At 39.5% G+C, this 19,331-nt stretch overlaps 1 protein-coding gene across 1 annotated transcript in view; it reads left to right on the plus strand.

Annotated features, from left to right (window-relative positions):
* The first annotated feature begins 5,909 nt into the window (after nt 1-5,909).
* prrx1b (paired related homeobox 1b) overlaps nt 5,910-19,331 on the plus strand; it is an 18,739-nt gene continuing 5,317 nt past the window's right edge. Inside the window, exons 1-3 of the mRNA XM_019882642.1 lie at nt 5,910-6,687; nt 11,156-11,331; nt 17,597-17,778. Coding sequence (XP_019738201.1) covers nt 6,441-6,687; nt 11,156-11,331; nt 17,597-17,778 — 605 coding nt within the window. The 5' untranslated portion in view covers nt 5,910-6,440. The remainder of the gene's footprint in view (nt 6,688-11,155; nt 11,332-17,596; nt 17,779-19,331) is intronic.

Genomic DNA, 19,331 nt, shown 5'->3' on the forward strand with positions numbered 1-19,331 from the left:
CCAAGGTTGCCCCGTGAACTGTGCAGCCGCATTATTAAGAATCACAGATTTCAGGTATGAATTTATGACCGCTCCTATCATATATATATATATATATATATATATATATAAAATGTTCTTTTACTTTTATCCCCAAACATCTATCTGTACCGTTTACCAAGGCTCCTGCTGCTTGTTATTGTGTTTATGCATTCGTTATTTTCTGTTGATCGAAAAAGTTACTGTGTTTAACATATTTGGTGGATCAAGAGAGCAATGTTTTTGTATTTTCTCCATCCTGTGATTATTGTTTAACTTTGTCTGCGTGAAATGATCTTTTCAGTGGAATATGGGCACATAGCACCTTGCTGCTCAGTTTGACTTTTTCAAGTTTCTCTCTCCGTGTGTCTCTCTCTCTCTCTCTCTCTCTCTCTCTCTCTCTCTCTCTCTCTCTCTCTGTGTCTCAAGTGTCTCAGCTTTGCGAGTTTACAGCACTCTGGTCACATCTGGCTGTCTGACGGAGAAGTTGTAAAAGCAGCTTTTAATTAGTTGGGTTTAAAATCTGGACGAGAAGTTGCCACCCTCCGTTCTATCCCTGCTCATACCAAGGTCAACGACCCTGCAATGAATGTGATCGGCTTGAATTTGCGACAACGCGTGACGAAAAAAAGACCACGACAATCCTGACTTATACTTCAGGGTTGCTCTGTTCTAAAACTAGAACTGGTAATTAATCTTTTTTATTTTTTATTTTTTTATCTTACTTTTTCGTGTTTGTTGGAAGTTGATTTGCTTCTTTAAACCATGATCAATGGGGCTCCGTCGTTCAAAATGTCCAAGGCACAATGAAACGAGACTTTGGAGAGGCCAAAGTGCACAACTTCAAGAGTGCCTAAAAAAATTGCCAACAAAATATCCACCGTCCTCTTTTTTCTGTGTGTGTGTGTGTGTGTGTGTGTGTGTGTGTGTGTGTGTGTGTGTGTGTGTGTGTGTGTGCGCGCGCGTGTGTGTGTGTGTGTCTTAACTTGATTAATGTCCAAAAGACACAAAAGGAGAGTGTTATGATTTTAAAAAAAAACAAAAAACAAAAAAAAAGACAATGAAATTTGACTTTAAAATGAGAAATTAACTCACTTGTATTTGGTGATATTCTGAGCACAGCTGAAGTAGAGGTGTGTTTGTTCTAACGATCTGTTCCAAAACGAGAGTCTGGTCTCGGATTTATTTCGCGTTGTGAATGTTTTGTAATAAGTAAGAAAAGAATTAGTGCTGCTAAATTCATTTCACGTGGCCATTTGCTCGATAACTACCCTAGTTATTTTAATCAGAAACACATCACTTTTTATGTTGTAACACCACAGAATTGCAACGGATCGGCCAACAGTTTAAAACCGGTGTTGGTTCTCTTTTGACCTTGGTTTCAGAATTAGAAGAAATGAAACTGCATGATTAAATGTTGAACTAAACCGTCAACGCTTTTGCATTAATTTTTGGGGTGATCGGCAATATATAGGCCAAATACGATGCAATACAATACATCTTTATTTATATAGGGCATTTCATAATAGCTGCAACTGGAACAAAGCAATTTACATCTAGCTAACATGATTCGGAATAGTGTACATTTTACAGCTTCTCTCTTTTTCTTACTGATTTTGAGTTTTAGTAGCCTATTGGAGTTGGAATATTTTTCAGCGATCAATCATAATATTTAAAGCTGAATTCACATCGAATAATAATGAGTCATTCATCATAGGTTTCCTTTTTTGGGGACTGATAATGTTGCAGTTCATTAAAAAAAAAAAACGGAACCGGACAGATCCATGAGCATAGGATTTACAATTGTGTGAAGTGAAGTGTGCATATTATACACACATATACTGGACCGTCTGCAAATGAAGAAAGATGAAGGGCAAAAAGTGATGAATGCATTGCGTACAACAAAAGTCGTGACAACTTTTAACGAAGTAAATATATTTTTTTGCTTGCATATCTGCCTCATAATGAGGCTCTACGCTAACTATGTATTGTCATCGTACAAAAACCATGAAAAAAAAACGATTAGCATGTGCTGGTGAATAAAGAGGAAGAGCACAAAGTGGGAATAAAAGAAAAGCTGTGAAATAATTGCTCACTAAATGCATGTTTTAATTTGTCTCGTAGTTCTGCATTTAATTTCATAATACAAATAATGAATGTAAAAAAAACCCAAAATCAATGATGTGGGAATTTATGCCGGGAGATGTTAGTAAGTTACGATCTGTTTAATCAAACCAACGGCAACGGCTAGTATGAACTACCACCATTCCTCAAGAGGATGTGAATTCCTGGTTTAGTCGCTGCAATCAAGCAGAGATCAGGGGGAGCATGTCAGAAACATGTGGTTCCCTGCACAGGATGTAAAGAGTCAACAAGAAGGCCATTTACTCCCAATTAAGGAAATAAAACGAGACAGGAGCCAAAGTGATACTCCAATCAGCACCAGGGGTCACTGGACAGCGGCGGCAGAGAGGCGGCGGTTTGGGTCCTGCTTCAGGGGCCATCATCAGCACCATACTCATCATCATCCTAATCATCATCTTCATCATCTTCAATGTGGGCCCAAAACTATTCGCATAAACTATGCTCAAAATCAACTGCTGTGGAAAAAAAAAAAAACAACAGGAGGGTCACTGGTATTTCTAATAAGTCATTTTTTTGGTGCGAAAGGCTTTTAAGACATGAGCATCTTATCATTTCGACGGCGACTGAAACTGTGTTTATGTAACTTTAGTTTTTAGGATTAGCTGAGTACATATTTGCTAAATGACATGTTCCTTTGTCAAGGTAGCTCCAGTATTGTATCTGTGTGATGTATTTTGGTGGGAGCCTAAATTTGGCAATTCAACGGGATATAGCGTGTTGACACATGGCCAATAGACATGTCTTCATGTATCTTTCATTTTTGGTCAAGTGTTTCATCAGGAAGATACATTGTCGTAATCCGCAGTCTAGTTTGTTTTTATCAACGCTTTGTATTTTTGCATATTAGTCATTGCTACAGATTAATTTAAACTGTACTTTTTTGTAATGGATTTTAGGTACAGTATTTGTTATTTATGCCCGAGCTGAAGTTTTTTGGGGTTTTTTCGAATACGACACTAAAACTATTCACCAGCACACCCAACGCTCCTGCTGTGCTGATTTGGCATGAAGAGCTCAGCATCACGGTATACCAAAAGCTTCCGTGTTTATACACGCTCAAGTTTGAGTTATTAATTTTGGATAAGTCATAAAGTCATGTTTCAAATGAACAAAAGATTCATTTTGAGTTGAAATGACACAATTTAGCGGTGGCTCTGTACCATGTGCAGAGAAGCATTATTTGCACTGTACTCGGTGTTGTTTTGCTCGTGACCTACTTGCACATGTCCAGATTGAACAAATTAATGTTTTTCTCACATGAACGTCTTCAGGATTTCGATGGAAACAATGCAAGTGTTAAGTTTCAATCGTTTGTATTTTTGCCATGTGAAAAGGTACATCCATACACACGATGGTAAATATCTATTTTTTTAAATCGCCAAACGTTTTGTGTCTTTCGAATGAGAAACATAGCTGTAAAAATTCCCCTTAAACGGTAACTTTTGCTGGTTACATCACTGCTTCTCATCTCCAGATTGAGATCTGATCTTTGGTTCACTGCTGACTATAGCAGTCAAGAAAATACACTAGTTTCTTCACATGAAGCAAAACAAAGAACAGGGGCCCTGGGGGGGCGGGAGAATATTTTGGGTTCGAGACACGAGGAGGCCTTTTTTTCTTCATAGATGTTGGCAGTGGAATGGACTTGTAGGCAGGAAAATGGAATCTGTGAGGAAAACTAATGATGAAAAAGTCTACTGCGGCCCATGCCTTCATTAAATGCATGGAAAGACCGAGAGACACACATCTGGATTCAATCTGTTTCCCTTTGATGGCATCAAGTGTTCTTTTCCCAGATCAGGGGCAGGAACCTAGGGGATGTCTATATGGCAGCTCCGAGCCATGAGTCAAGTCCTGCCATCTGAGCACATGAACACCCAACACCCAAGCCACCCCCACCATCACCTCCACCAGCCAGCTCCCTTCTCGTCCGATCCAGTCAACTTACAGTTCAAAGCTAACTCTGAGCGGTTCTAGCGCGTTGCTGTGGTTTTCACATGCACAAGAGAGCTCAGACGGGAACGTCGTCGTCCATGGGGTTGAGTTCAGGGCTCTGTACAAGCAAGTTCTTCAACCTTGATTAAAATTCATCGCAAGCATATATTTATGGACCTTGCTTGGTGGACTGGGGCTGTCGTCGTGGAGGAGGGAAAAAAAAAGGCCCACTTCAAACAGTTCCCACGAAGGGTGTGTGTTTCAATGAGAACAATTGTTTTTTTTATTCTTTGTGTGCCGCACTGTAAAATTAATCTCTGTTTATGCTGAGCTGCACAAATGACTGGAAATATGAATTTTAATGCCAGACGAGTACTGTGCCTGCACACCAAATGCTTTTTTTCCTCCCAGTTGAGTCCAAAAGCACATTTTAATACTTTCTTCATGGGGTGACAAACTGAGTTATGGTAATGTAATGTGCCTCATTCAAGCTCATTATCTTGAAATGCACAGTCCAACATCAGGCCTTTTCTGCCATTTCTGTTTTTAATGTGGAATAATTGGGCAGATGGGCGTTTTTCGGGGTTGAGAAGGGAACGGTAACACGATTGTTTCAGAAACGTAAACTGTGATACCCAATTTTCAACTGTTTATGTTTTCATTCTCCAAAACTTTGTCACACTGGCTAATTGCCAAGCACGCTGTTAGTCTGGGTGCAAAACTTCCTGGGGTGGGTGGGGGCCCTTTGGCAGAAGGGTCGGGGAAATTTTGAGGAAAAGAAATACTGTGTACAGTCATAATAATAAAACAAACAAAAAAAAAAATAAAGGATTTTCGAGTCTCAAGAGATGCCTAAAACCTCCCCTCCCTTTTACTCTGCTCACTCTGCACCCCCTCCCCAACTCATTTAAGAGTCAGCAGCAAGGTTTCCAAAGTCCTTTACAATCTGGTGTATGTGTAAATAGGTACATCGATGTGCAACACAACTAACAGACTTGATGTGCCTGGTATGATATAACATGATTATTTTGTCATCAGGGCACATGCCGTGGCCCTTAAAGGGTCAAAATTCCTTCATTTGTATGTTCAGTATGAAAGTTACGATGAGTTAGTGAGTTGTCATAATGTGTTTTTATTTTATTTTTATTTTTTTCAAGTGTCTTTCCGAGCTGACTTTGGTGGGGAGCTGGAGAGCACTCTGCAGTGGTTGCCAGTCCATTGCAGGTCACATAAACACAAACTACCATCATATTTAGATGCCCAATAGCCATTTAGAGTCTTCAATGAACCTAACATGCATGTTTTTCGACAGTGGGAGGAAGCTGTTGTACCAAACAAGCACAAGAACGTGCACATTCCACACAACTGACCCGAGCTGACATTTACACCCAGAACCTCTCAACCATGTCTTTTAATGTCTCAGTGAGTGGCATCATTATTACGTGATGTCAGGAAATTGACTCTGTCATGTATCGTAGTAATGACTATTGAGTGGCACTATATTGCCGTTTTCCACATATTGGAGGTTTTAAGCATCAGAAGCAAGCTACACACAGAGACAATATGACGTTAAAAAGAGGGGATTTACCTCCTCTTTGTTATTGTGCCATGTTCTTAGCATTAACATCTTGCCTTCACCCTCATTAAGCTGTGAGCTTTGCCAGCCCTCGAAGCAAGGAGACCAAGAGTTCTGATGGTACCGATGGTTAGGTTTGTTCCAAAGGGGGAGGTGACATCTTGAGGGGGGGGGCCTGTTAAAAGTCAGACACATGCAGTGCCACGTAATTATGGGGCTCCTGTGAGTAGGCTGGAGCCCGGGAGAGAGAGAGAAAGAGAGAAGAAAGAGAGAGAGGGGGGGGCGAAATCCTACCTTTCCTCGCATTACTGAAGTTGAGCAAACTTTGAAAGGACGCTGCGCTTTGAGCATCTGGTCGTCATCAGGCAAGCGGCCCTTCCTTCGCATGCTCACGTGTGAATCAGCCAGAGCGAACAGACTTCAGATCATCTCTCTCTCTCTCTCTCTCTCTCTCTCTCTCTCTCTCTCTCTTCTTAGGATTCTGAAAGTGTCTGTAAGGCTTGTTTGTTCTAGTTCTTAAAGGTTGATCACCGCTGTATGGATACATGAGAGGTTTGATTACAGAGAAAAAAAAACAGACAAAGCATTTGCAGACGTTTGTTTGAGCCCTCGGTGGCTCATTTGGATATGAAAAAAATAACCCTCCTCTCCAAACAGAACGGCAGGCATTGTTTTTGACAAGTGAGACAGACGCTCTGCAAGAAAGGATCTACATTATTTGTTTTTAGCTTCCGGACCACCAAATTCTTCGTTTCCCTCTTGCGTCATGACTTCAAGTTATGCCCACGTAATGGACAGGCAAGCCACGATATCAAACCGCCTGGAGAGTCCCATCACGTCTAACCTGGATAATTTGCAATCCAAAAAGAACTTCTCGGTAAGCCATCTGTTGGATCTGGAAGAAGCCGGGGAAATGGTTGTCAACCAGGCAGACGAGAGCGTCGGGGAAGCTGGGAGAAATATGATGGAATCCCCGGGACTGACCAGTGGAAGTGACACAAACCAACAGGACAGTAAGTCTGTCGGCCTATTGTAATTGGCGTGCGTAAATCTCCACACCCCGCACGTATTAACCTATCGTTTTCATTTGATTCCTACAATTGCGCGTGCAGAGCGCACACAACGAGGAGCAACGGGAACGAAAGAAATGTACTCGTGAGATTTGGCAGTTCGACATCTCTGACGGCCTCGAACCCACTCGACCATAAATATTAATTCTCCATTCGAGCGTTGATGCCAATGAAGTATGATGGCTTTGGTGAACTTGGTTAAGTAAACGTGTGACAATAAACCTTAGCCTCCAAATGAGATCGCCACGCGTTTGTCCACGGCGCGTCTTGTTTAAATATAACTGGGAAAGTGCAACTTTATTTGAAACGATATTATCACTAGGCAATCAATTCGATGGGAATTTATGCATCCCCGAGTGAATACGACGACATCGATCAATTCTGTTTTTCTGAATGTGCTAAAAACGAGAATACGATTTTGGTGGCAGAGAGCAGGATACTAATACTGCTGAAATTACTATTTTTATTCATAAAGACTGTCTATAGAGGCCGGTCCAGTTAATAAAATAAAATAAAATAAAATATCGTAGCCTTCCTCCTCTCCTCTAAGGGGCCTTTTGACACGAACGTTATAGGCTTTAATGAGTGTTATTGTCACGTTTAAAAGCTAAAAATCACAGGGGTGGCAGAGAAAAACGCGAGTGGAAGTGGGTCACATCGTTAATTTACGGTTATTTTCGGCCTGTCAAACACTCTCAGACTATTGGACGCTAATGGTTTGTCATGATTAACGCACGTGTCTTTGCTCGAACAATTAAGGAATGAAATAACAACATGTCACTCGATCGCATTGGGACTTAAAACTGCAGGTGGAATTAATCAGTTGCCCAATAAACGTAAGACACGAAGCGCATGAGTTCTCTAATTCCAGTTTTGCGAGTACATTGTGGAAGATTAATCTGCTGTTTATTGAGTGCCAAATATTTGACAAGAAATTGCACACATCGACATGTCTCCAATTTAACTAAAACACAAGGAACTACTTTAGTTCATATTATTTTCATCATCCTAGTGTATAGCCGATGCGATGAATCGGTAATTAACAGAAAACTATGCTTCATTGATTTCGATTTGCGTTTTTTAAATTATCATCAATATTATTATTATTATTATTATTATTATTATTATTGTTATTTATCAGTATAAGTTTTGTACTCAGTGCTTTCTATTAAAAGCGGCTAGATAACAACCATCCATTTATTGTTATGAAAATCGCATTTATGAATGGAAGCTGTGGGCAAAATATTTCGTAACTTGTACAACAATATCCTGTAATACTCTGTTTTCACGCGCGCTGTTATCATTAAATTAGACACTGCATTTTGTTCAGATCGCACGCCTTTATATTAACGCACTCAATATCTGATATCTATATCGAACGAAATTCGCCGATCTCGGTTTTATTGTTATTATTATTATTATTATTCAATCGCCGTCGTTATCCTCAACTTGACATCAACTTGATTTAATGTAAAATTTTCGCCGTTAAATGTCACGTAAATGTAGCGGCACAGCGTCTCAAAGACGCTTCAATTCAGATTCGCTGGATACAATTGGCCTATCAAGCTCATTTTTAAAGGAAACATTGAAACGTGTGACCCATTATAACAATAGCGTTTCAAGAAAAAAATAGGCGACAGAAATTGAGAAAACATTTGGATTTTAAGATGACCCTCTTTGGTCATTAACAACGCTGGAAAAATCATTTAGGTAATTGACCTGCTCTCATTTACTGTGTGAAGGGCGGCTGTTTGTTTTTTATGAAGGGTTAGAGGTCAACACGTTTTTTAAACTTCTCAACTTGTAATTGAATCTAATATGACCCAGAGACATGTCAATCACTCACTGCCAATCACTCTGAACGTTTTCCCTTTTTTTCTGTTCACAACTTGATATAGTGTTATGAATCCCATGCCTGGAGCTTTTTATGATAGATGATTGGATGCCATGCAAAAAGTGGATGAAACCTCCCTTTGTGTTTTAAAACTGTTTGCTTGTGGATCCCTATCGGCACCTTGTAGTTTTACTCACAAGATTGCATTCCCTTATCATAATTTCTAAAATGTCAGTGCATGCGGAAAATCACATTTATTTTATGATTTAGATGTTTCAAATTAAGCTATAGGGAATTTCAGAATAACACAGTCATCTACTAAAAGATAGCGATAAAGAAAATATTGAGATTGTCCCAGTTCAGTCATCAGTCATGTTCCCCCCTCCTCAGTATTTCCCAAAATTCCAACAGGGTATGTAAACTTATGAGCACAACTGTATGTGTGCCATAAAAACTGGCATGGAATTACATTCACACTCAATAATGCATCCATCCGCCATTTCCATAAAAATTATGAAGTCAACAATGAAATTGCCCACAGGCCAGACTGGGATGTAGACGCCCAACAAAATTTTGTTGTAAGCTATACAAGGTGGGTACGCAAGCACTTTTCAAAATGACATTTTCGCTGCCAGACAAAAAAGTTGTGTTTAAAGTCTTTAGACTGCGACTGTGGTTGGAAGTAATCTTTCCTTAGATAAGATGGTGACAAGCAAACAAACAGGCTCAGTGCTGACAGCCCGTATTGCCTCCTCGGCAGTCTGAAAGCAAGGTGTTTGTATGAGGCAAGGGAAGAATGCCCCAATCTACTTTCTGGACCACTTGTTTGTTGATTGTTGTATTCGATTTGATTTTCAACATATTGGTCTTCATCTGAGATCCATCATAACAAACCTGTATCAGATCCGAAAATCAAAAGCAAATCCATAACCATTAGAACAACTGTCAGAAAAATATAATTTACTAATTCAGTACAAAGATAAAATGATTAACAGAAGAATTACTGTTTCGGCAATCATTAGTAAAAGCACAATTATTGTAGAAATACCCGGTTATTGAATTGGATGCATCATCACCGGCATTACAAAGGCAATACAAATCCTAAAGTAAAAAAAAAATATATATATACTTTTGGTGCATATCGTAGTCATTTATATGACATGTGTTTTTGATTTTCTTGTTTTTCTTTGTTGAGTTTGTCACTGCAGTTTCAATGGAATAACATTTCAATGAGCCTTTCAAAATGGTCAGAAACATTTTTTTTTTTTTTTAAATCGAAACCAACTAACATCACAAAAACTACACAAATTTAGAATGTTAATTTGGGGAATTTGCTAGAAAACAAGTACGGATCTCCTGCAGTCATTGAGGGTTAAAAATTTCATGAAAGCTTTTATCTTATTGGTGAAGGATATTGAGTCTAAAAAGTGTGTTTCGCACTTTTGCAGGTTTATATGTACACTGGAGCAGTGAAACAGATTTCAGTTGTCGAATATGAACTGGCTTCTCTCGGAGTGTCACGATAATAAATCAATAGAGTCAGCATGTCCTTTCAGCGTAGTAAATGTCATTCTATCAACACATTTGAAATATTTATTGTTTTTTTTGTAGGCATGCCATGTCTAAGTTGCCAAATTTGACTTTTATTTTTCATCATCTAAAAAAAATCTATAATTTGAGATTGAATTCCTCTGTTGAACATCCAGTAATCTGTCCAGTGTTTCCCAACCTTTATCGAGAAGTTGCAGATTCAAAATTGAAAAATCTCATGACAAGCCAGCAAAAAACAGTTTTTCAAAAACTATGAACACGGAAGTATTGATGATCCCGTCTCTCTGTTGACTTTCAACTTGATTGACTCTGTGTGAAATCTTGCCCTGTTTCATTAAACACGAAGCTGATACATTGCAGGAAGCCACAAAACATTTTATTTTGTATGAATTGTAAGGGGTGGAAATATAGTTTGTTTTTTTTCAAATCGTCAATCTAAAGGAAGAACATTGAATTGTTCTTCCTGTCACAATATGTTGCATTGTAGATAGATTAAGCACGTGTTTGTCAGTAGTAACAAAATATTTTGGAAAAAAATGACATGAAATTGAATCATTTCCATAGGCGCCCTTGACAATCTCTTACCGTGTACAAGTGTGCCACAGCACCCTGGTTGAGAATCACTGCAGTAAATCAATATTAGTCCTGCAAGCTAGCCTGGTCTTAATAATTATAAATCCACCGTTATTCCTATTTCCAAGTCCAAGATTTCAATTTCATCCACCATAAAATCATTAAACTAATGACGATCATGCCCGCCCGTAACCACATGATATGAAGCGAACAACCATATTGCTTTCTTTTGCCAAATGTAACGTTCGATGTTCAAAACCAAATGGTGAGTTTATGAATTTGTAGCTACATACAATCCATTGCACGAGGACCTCGACTTGGAAGAAAATGTTTTCATATCAGTTCTCAGATCGTCTTTGTCTTTGATTTTTCTGTCTATTTGGCATGCAAACACCAACACGCACAAAGTAAAAAGAAACATGACAGTTAACTTTAGTTTTCTTTTACGCATAGACGAGCAGATGAACACGGAGGAAAAGAAGAAGAGGAAGCAACGCAGGAACAGAACCACCTTTAACAGCAGCCAGCTCCAGGCTCTTGAGAGAGTGTTTGAGAGAACGCATTACCCTGATGCTTTCGTTCGAGAAGACCTGGCTCGTCGGGTCAACCTGACGGAGGCCAGAGTGCAGGTAAGGAGAGGGCCATCACTCCTCTTTTTGTTTTCCCATATCTATGTCGATATCTATATCGATAACTATATCTATCTATATACCGGTAGATAGATATAGATATAATTTGCTCTGAACTAGGTTTCATATTTTTTGCAAAGATGGTTTTTATACAGACTTGAGAGGGATTTCCTGCAGGAGCCCCTCTGAACATTTGATCAAATGTACAGCCATAAAATTAAAAAGGCATGGGGAAGAGTTCTCTGTGGACTAAACTACAGCTATGCTTTAAGCAAACCCCAAATTCCATGGCGACAGCTGGGAAATTGTACTTGTTTGAGTTTTTTTTTTTTTTTTTTGAGGAATTCCCACTGCTCCTGAAATCTCAAGACAAAGTAATTACATAATGTAATAAATATTTATTTCACTTCTCAACCGTGAGATTCCAAGTCTGTGATATGAGGGATTCTTACCATTAAGTGGAGGTCTTGTAGCCACGGGAACAGGACAAACAGCAAGGCACCGAGTATCACACATCATCTGTTAGTTCTTCGTTTATACTAAGAGGCCAATTGCTCTAAGTACCTTAGAGCATGTTTGAACTTTGCATTAGTCGGTTTAAGGAGAGCTGATAAGAGGTTGTCCACACCATGCACACAAAAATTCACCTTTTGGCGTATATTTGCTGACAATCGGTGGGTAGCCTGCATGATCTGCCAGCCGAAAAGTTTTTCGTGAAATTGTAACTGAGCAAATAAGTTACAAAAATGTAAAAATACAATTTTCGATGGATATGAAAACTTTGCCTTATAACATGACAGAAAGAATAATAATAAAAAAAAAGAACAAACACTACATTAAAATGTAATACATGCAAATAATATCTGCTCAGTTGTATTCACCTCCACTGCAAAAAAGCTGATAAATGATATATTTCGTCCTTAAGTCATGGAGTAGTATTAATTGACCAAATAATTATTTCCAAATTCTCAAGTAGCATTTTATTACACGTCAAGCAACTCACTAAACGTACGATGATACAATGACGGAGCTCAAGTGTTTGGTGTGCATTGTACAAGCTATGATTTTGACTTCATATGAGATGAACCTTTACATCATTGCCACAGTGAGCAATGTGCACAACCTACTGGAAAAGCCCGATGATCTAAAGACAGCATTTTTGTTGTTGTATACTTTTGTACTCGGTATTTCAGAGAGTGAGTTGCTTCTAACAGCCGTTTGCCTCCCTCACGCTTCTACAAGTCTTTCAAGCAACAGACCAAAGTATCGTTCATATCACTTTGCAGTGCACAATTACAGCTACAAATCCTATTTTTCACACCTTTTTTTCCTCTTTAAATGCCATTCAACATTTTGAAATATGTCTTTTTATAAGTAACAGTTTAAAAAGATGTCACTTGGCGATTATTTGGGATGAATTACAATTTGATTGCATACGTCACCCATTTACAACCCTAAAATATTTCTCTCTCTCTCTCTCTCTCTCTCTCTCTCTCTCTCTCTCTCTCTCTCTCTCCCGCTCTCTCTCTCTCTCTCTCTCTGTCTCCACGCGCACACTCATATGCGTGGACATGTTCATGTCCTGCCCCTCAACACAAACAAAAATCCTCTTCTTACAGAAGAAAATAGGGGAAAGGAAATTGTGAGGTTGGAGCGAGAAGAAGGAGCACATCTGTGATTAATGTTTAGCAGAAAGTAATGCAGAAATCCTTTGATAATTGAGTCTTTGAGCTCATTCCTGAAGCTATGCGTCAGCATGCAGACATGCAGAGAGCCCCCGTGAGCGCCAGCATCTAATAATGGATATGATTTCACAGGGAGCAACAACATTAGCTGCCCTTGAGTCTTATCATCGTATGTTTAGTGAGTTAGAAGGGACTCATTAGAAGTAGCTTATGAATTGTACATCGTCAATTTTGTTAACGTGTGGAAAGTGTGTACCACTGTCGGGCGGGGAGTTTTGGATCTGGGCCTTCAGTGAGTATTTAGTGATCTAATCCACCTCTTAATAACGTCATAACGTCACCCCCCCCAAAAAAAATCATTAAAAAAAAAAACAACAAAAAAAAACAAAAAAAACTACAACTATGGCTACGTTTAAACTGCAGAGCGTGTTACGAAACTGTTCCAAAAAACAACTTTGCAGATTCAGACAATTGTCCATAGTCTCCCTTCCAAGCACTCTCACTCACACGCATTGTTATGAAAGAGGCCAATGTGTGGCATTAACGAAGAGCATTTCACGTATTTGAGGATATTACCAAAAGAAAAAAAAAACACAGTTACCTTTATCGTCCAATACATTACCTTGAGAACTCCAAAGCTCCACCGTACAATATGGTACTCCACAATCAATTTTTATCAATATGAAAACTTTAAATAAATAATAACATCGTACTCACCAGAGATTTTAATGCAGAGGCTCCTATTTGCCAGTGTATGCTAAATTGTTCACGCATACATAACTACTCTTAAATTGCCCCTGCCCCCCCCCAAAAAAAAATTCTACGTTGAAAACAAGCACCGTTGTTTCAAATAGCCTCATAAAATCGAGGTTTTCTTGAAAAGTACGCCTTGAAAGTGAATTTTCAATTGCGGTCTGTTATCATCCTCCAATCATAAATCAAGCTTGGGCCGCACATTGAGCTGAAACAATCAGAAGTGATAGTCACTGAACCAATGAGAGTATGGAGAACTTAAAGTCACTCATCATGGAGCCTGTGAGATGGCTTTTCGCAGGTGAATCTATAATTTGATTGGCTAAAAGAAGAACCAGCGATTTCAGTGGTGTGTGTGTGTGTGTGTGTGTGTGTGTGTGTGTGTGTGTGTGTGTGTGTGTGTGTGTGTGTGTGTGTGTGTGGTCAAGCCTGCACTCCAGGTCCCGAAGACGTTGGATGAAATAATGTACCTGGCAACACATCGAAGCTGAAATCTGATTAGACTAAAAAAATAAAATAAAACATAGCCTACAAAGGACTGGAAGCTGCGCAGCCAAGACATGCTCAATGAAATTAAGACAAGATTAAGACAAAAGACTGTTGGAAATAAATTACTTCATTTAAGTTGCAAATGTAGGTCTGTGTTTCTGATAATGTTTGCGCCTGCAAAGAAGGCCTTGAAGGCCCTGACGGAACGTCGCTGGTGTGTACATACTACACAATATTGTTGCACAGATGTTGCAAGTCCAGAGTTCATCTCGATACCAATTTAATGAAAATTGTCATTTTGATAACCTGTTTTTTTTTTTTATTAGGCTATTTGATATTTATGTAGCATTTCAGGGACAGAGGGAGTTGATTGTCTGTGCACCAAAAGTTGGATGCCCATTAATATGATATCTCTACACAATTGCAAATCTTCCTCCACCAAACCAAATGTCTGTAGTAGTACCAAGAATTACCTGTGAGAGGCATACGATAGGGCATCCTGACTACCGGAAAATACACTGGAACCTCTGTTTAGAAATGTAACCTGCTAGCCGAAATACAATTTTTAGCCCATCCAGATTGAAACTGGATGGCTCTTTTGCAGTCTCAACTCCAGGATGACATTTTTTCATGAATCCCACAGGATGGAAGTCGACTTTAACTTGAATCCCGGGTAAGGATACAAAGTTCATGGGAGCAGACGGAAGCTGGATTATCCAGCAGTAGGAAAAAAAAAACCTCCGGTAGGTCCATGAGGAAGAGGAAGTGTAAAACTTTTTTTTGGGGAAATGGGAGCGGTACGGGAGTGGGAGTCATTTTGAATGGGAGCAGGACAGGATGGGAATAATTTTCAATGGGATGGGACAGCATTTTATTCTTCTGTTTTTATAGTCCGGGACAGGACGGTATGGGGTTGTTTCTGTGGGAGTGGGATGGGAATGGGAGTGAAAATCCATTCCCATGTAGTTTCATGTCCATTTGGACAGGATGCATCTCAGTCACTGATGGTGGAGTTGGACACTCGCCTGATTTGTGTGCGGGCAGTGTGGGATCGGTTCCCAGTCAGTGACGATGTGGATGTCGATGAATGAATGATATAGACACAAACAATGAATCATTGTTTGTGTCTATATGTGGCCTGACTGGTGACCAGTTTGGGGTGAAATCTACCTTCTGCCCAAAGTCAGCTGGGATAGGCTCCCAAAAAAAAACCATGACCCTGTTCAGGATAAGCGATGTTGAAAATGGATGGATGGAAAATGCATTTCAGCCGAAACAGCTCCAAATACACAGATGAGTTTTGACTGTCCGTGATGTCACTCTACACAACACAAGGCCCAATGCCCCAGACCAGAGAGAGGCAAATTCGAAATGTAGAACGGTGATGCCAAACATGAGATATCCTGGATGATGCCTCACTTCTGACGTTGTTGCTCCAGCCGTCTGTTAAATGTGTCAATGGCATATATGCACGCACCCATTCCACAAATGCCTCGCTATTTCGCGGTTCACTTTTCGCGGTTTCAGTGCATCACGAATTTTTCAAAAACATTCATCAAAAAAAAAGAATATAAAAATAAGCGAAAATGCCGCAAAAGGTCCGCAAGAGGCAGCGAAAGTCAGCAAAACAACAGTGAGTCACATAGAGCAACATATACAGTACTACATGTATATTTTTTACTGTATTTTGTTATTTATGTATTCATGTATACCATAAAATTTGGCCTTATAAATATTATATATATACTCATACACATGTACACATACCTGTACGGTGGGGTTGGGGGGAATTTTCCTCTTTCGCGGGAGGTCTCGGTCCCCATTAACCACGATAAGTGAGGATCACTGTGTTTTATATATATTTTGGCTATCTCTCTCTCTCTCTCTCTCTCTCAAAATCTATCACTAAACTAGCTAGCTAGCTAGCGATAGATATAGAATTTTTCCTCCTGATGACGTCCCGGTTTCTTGGAATAAACTAAAGTCGGAAGCTCATATGCCTCCGTATTTTCCAACGGAAATGCGTCATCAGTTGGCACGAATAGAGTCCATGGTGTGGCCCAGTCTGAACAGGGTCAGTTCCCATTTGGACACTTGCTAAAAACAATGCGGGCAGTCAGCCCTAAAAATCGGATTTCAGGAGGAATCTGATTGGAATCAAATTCACCCGCAGTCTGAATGCTTAATTTTACTGTTTGCAAACCAAAACATTTGCCAACTACAGCAATGTTTCATCTGGAAATCAATAGAAATACAATGTACCGATGTGCCCTGTGACTGACTTGAGACCAGTTCAACCTGTTTAGGGTGTAGTCTGCCTTCAGCCCGAAGTCAGTTGGGATACGCTCCAGCAACCCTCTGTGAGCCTGTTCAGGATAAGCAGTGTTGAAAATGGATGGATGGAAACAATGAACCCGTTCCAGCTCAAGAACGAAAGTTAAGAGTATGTTGGCCTTACCTCCAGTGTTCTTCTCTCCTCCCCGCGACTCCAATGGCGGGGATGGGGCAGTGGCTGATCTCCAGTTCAACTGAGCTTCCTAATAGCATTATCAATAGCAGTTCTCAGTTCATTTGGTGCCATACAGAAGGCTAATTTTGAGTAAAAAAACCCTAAAAAGTACTTTCAAGACATGATGCATGGAGCCAATTATTATTTTGCCCTGTGAGAAATAGTACAAATCAACCTTCTGCATTCAAGTGAAATAGTGTGTAATACCGAAACAATATTTTCTCAAAGTTTTCGGGGGTGAATGGAAACTTCAATTGGGGCATTCATGAACTGAGGTTCCATTGTAAGGAAGTGTACTAGTAGAATAAATAATAATTAGCTAGGCTAAATATAAGCTTACCTGGTTACTACATTACAGTTGCAAACTATCCTGGGTATTCTCATGGTGGGAAAGGATGTGGGAGACGTTATACAAACACTCAACTCAACCAGTTGTTCCTTTTTCAGTTTCTGACCAGAGCATAAACTGCCTAATTGGCTATTGTTCCATTTCAGCACAATCACGAGTCTCTGGCTCGGCCGAACTTTGTCTTGAGCACACACTTGAGGATTTGTGATCGTACATAATGAACAATTATGACCAATTTACCAGGAAATCGGGCAGGAATTATCATTTATCCACACCACACAATAATTGGTCTTTTGCTGACATTGATTAGATGGGAGCAAATGCACTCTAATTAGACCTGATTGTCATGATCGGTGCAGCGTTTACATGGTACAATACGATTTGCATAGCTTATAATGTCATATGTCATCATGGAAATTGTAAGCGTTTTTCCTCGCAGAGTGTACATTTAAAAATCCCATTTTATTTTTCTCATTGCAGGTTTGGTTTCAAAATAGGCGAGCTAAATTTCGTCGGAATGAGCGAGCTATGTTGGCCAGCAAGAATGCTTCACTCCTGAAATCCTACTCTGGAGAAGTTACAGCGGTGGAGCAACCAATTGTCCCACGCCCTGCACCACGTCCAAATGATTATCTTTCCTGGGGTAGCACTGCTCCATACAGGTTGGTGGTCTCACATTGATTCCCCTCCCCCATTAACAAAGGAAGTTCAATACATTTCCAATCCATTGTGACTACTGTATTCAGTGTGGACCGCCTGCATTAAAATCAAATCACGTTCAAAAAGTTAAAACACAAACAAACAATTTTGGCAGTTAAATATATACTTAGTTACGTTTATGAAGCAAGCTCAAAAAGTTGAATTCTCTTCAACACCTCGTCAACCCAGGTCCAACCTAAACCATCAGACTTTCTTGACCGTTTCATCCAGAGTTTAAACTATGCCCAAAATATTTAAGCCTGCTCAAATTCTCTGCCTCGTTGCTCGCTTACTGACAGATTCAAAACAATTCTAACAAATCCATGGTGAATCACGCTAGCATTTTAGGTCACTTTATTGCACACAGGCTTGTAATAAAGAGAATGGCATGTCTAGAGTGTTTTCAATACTCTCTACACTCACTTTGTTTGAAGCTCTAAAGGCAAAAATATAAAACAAAAATACCTTGCGATCACTGATGCTCGTTCTACTCGATGCATCTCACGATTGTCTGATTGTGCCTGAATGAAAGAATTCTCATAACTCGTAATCTGTGTCTTGCATTTAAAAAAAGACTTTACAAAGTGCCTGACATGATTTGGTGAATGAAAGATTTGCTACATTGTAAAAGATGGACATTCAGATACTGTACATTTCATACGTATTCACGTACATATGTTATGTATGCAGTGGCGGGCCGTGCATTTCAACCTTCGGCCTTCAGTGACGTCACATACATGAACGCAATACTGTATAGGCTCGTCAAGCAGCACTTAATTTCAGCAGCATTTAAAACCATCAAGTATGCATTCACAATTAAGAGCAGGAAACTAAATTTACAGATAGTCAAAAATAAAAAGATGATTTAAAAATACGAAATAAAATTCCACCCAAATTACGCTGTGTGATCTTAAACAAGTCTGTCCAATAAATTGCACAATGTCGCAGTTTCATATAAGACACCAACCAAACAATAACAAAACAAACTATTCTTTGAAAATAAACAGATCATTTGCATTTTGAAAATCGGTGATTCAACAGCAAATAACTGAAAATGTTGAGCAGCTGAGATTGAACGAACTTTCGTGCATGAAGGTGACTACAATGCGCCATTATAAATTGCAGGTGAGCAGATTTATTTGATACATTTTTGTATCTTTGTCATTTTATTTCGTTACCATGAATTTAATACTAACGAAATAAAATGACAAGAAGAAATGTAAAATAAAATTCATTTACTCACCAATGTCGTGCCTGTTCACTGAAGTGCAGATCTACGCGAGTGTCCCCAAACGTTTTTAAACGCACCGTAGCTTGTAAGTGCCCAACCGTTTCCTTGCTGCCTTAGTAAAACAATCCAGTGTGGCTCCAAACACCAAATCGGTCAGTTGCAAGCAATAGGCATTCCCAGCAGTACGAGTTGCAGCATTTCACAGAGGCTGTGAGCCACGGGTAGCGTTCATAATTGCTCGTCAGAAAATGACGGACAAACCCTTTTCCTTGCTGGGACAGGCTA

Source organism: Hippocampus comes, unplaced genomic scaffold (genome assembly GCF_001891065.2).
Source record: "Hippocampus comes isolate QL1 unplaced genomic scaffold, H_comes_QL1_v1.1 scaffold384, whole genome shotgun sequence".
Classification (NCBI taxonomy): Eukaryota; Metazoa; Chordata; class Actinopteri; order Syngnathiformes; family Syngnathidae; genus Hippocampus; species Hippocampus comes.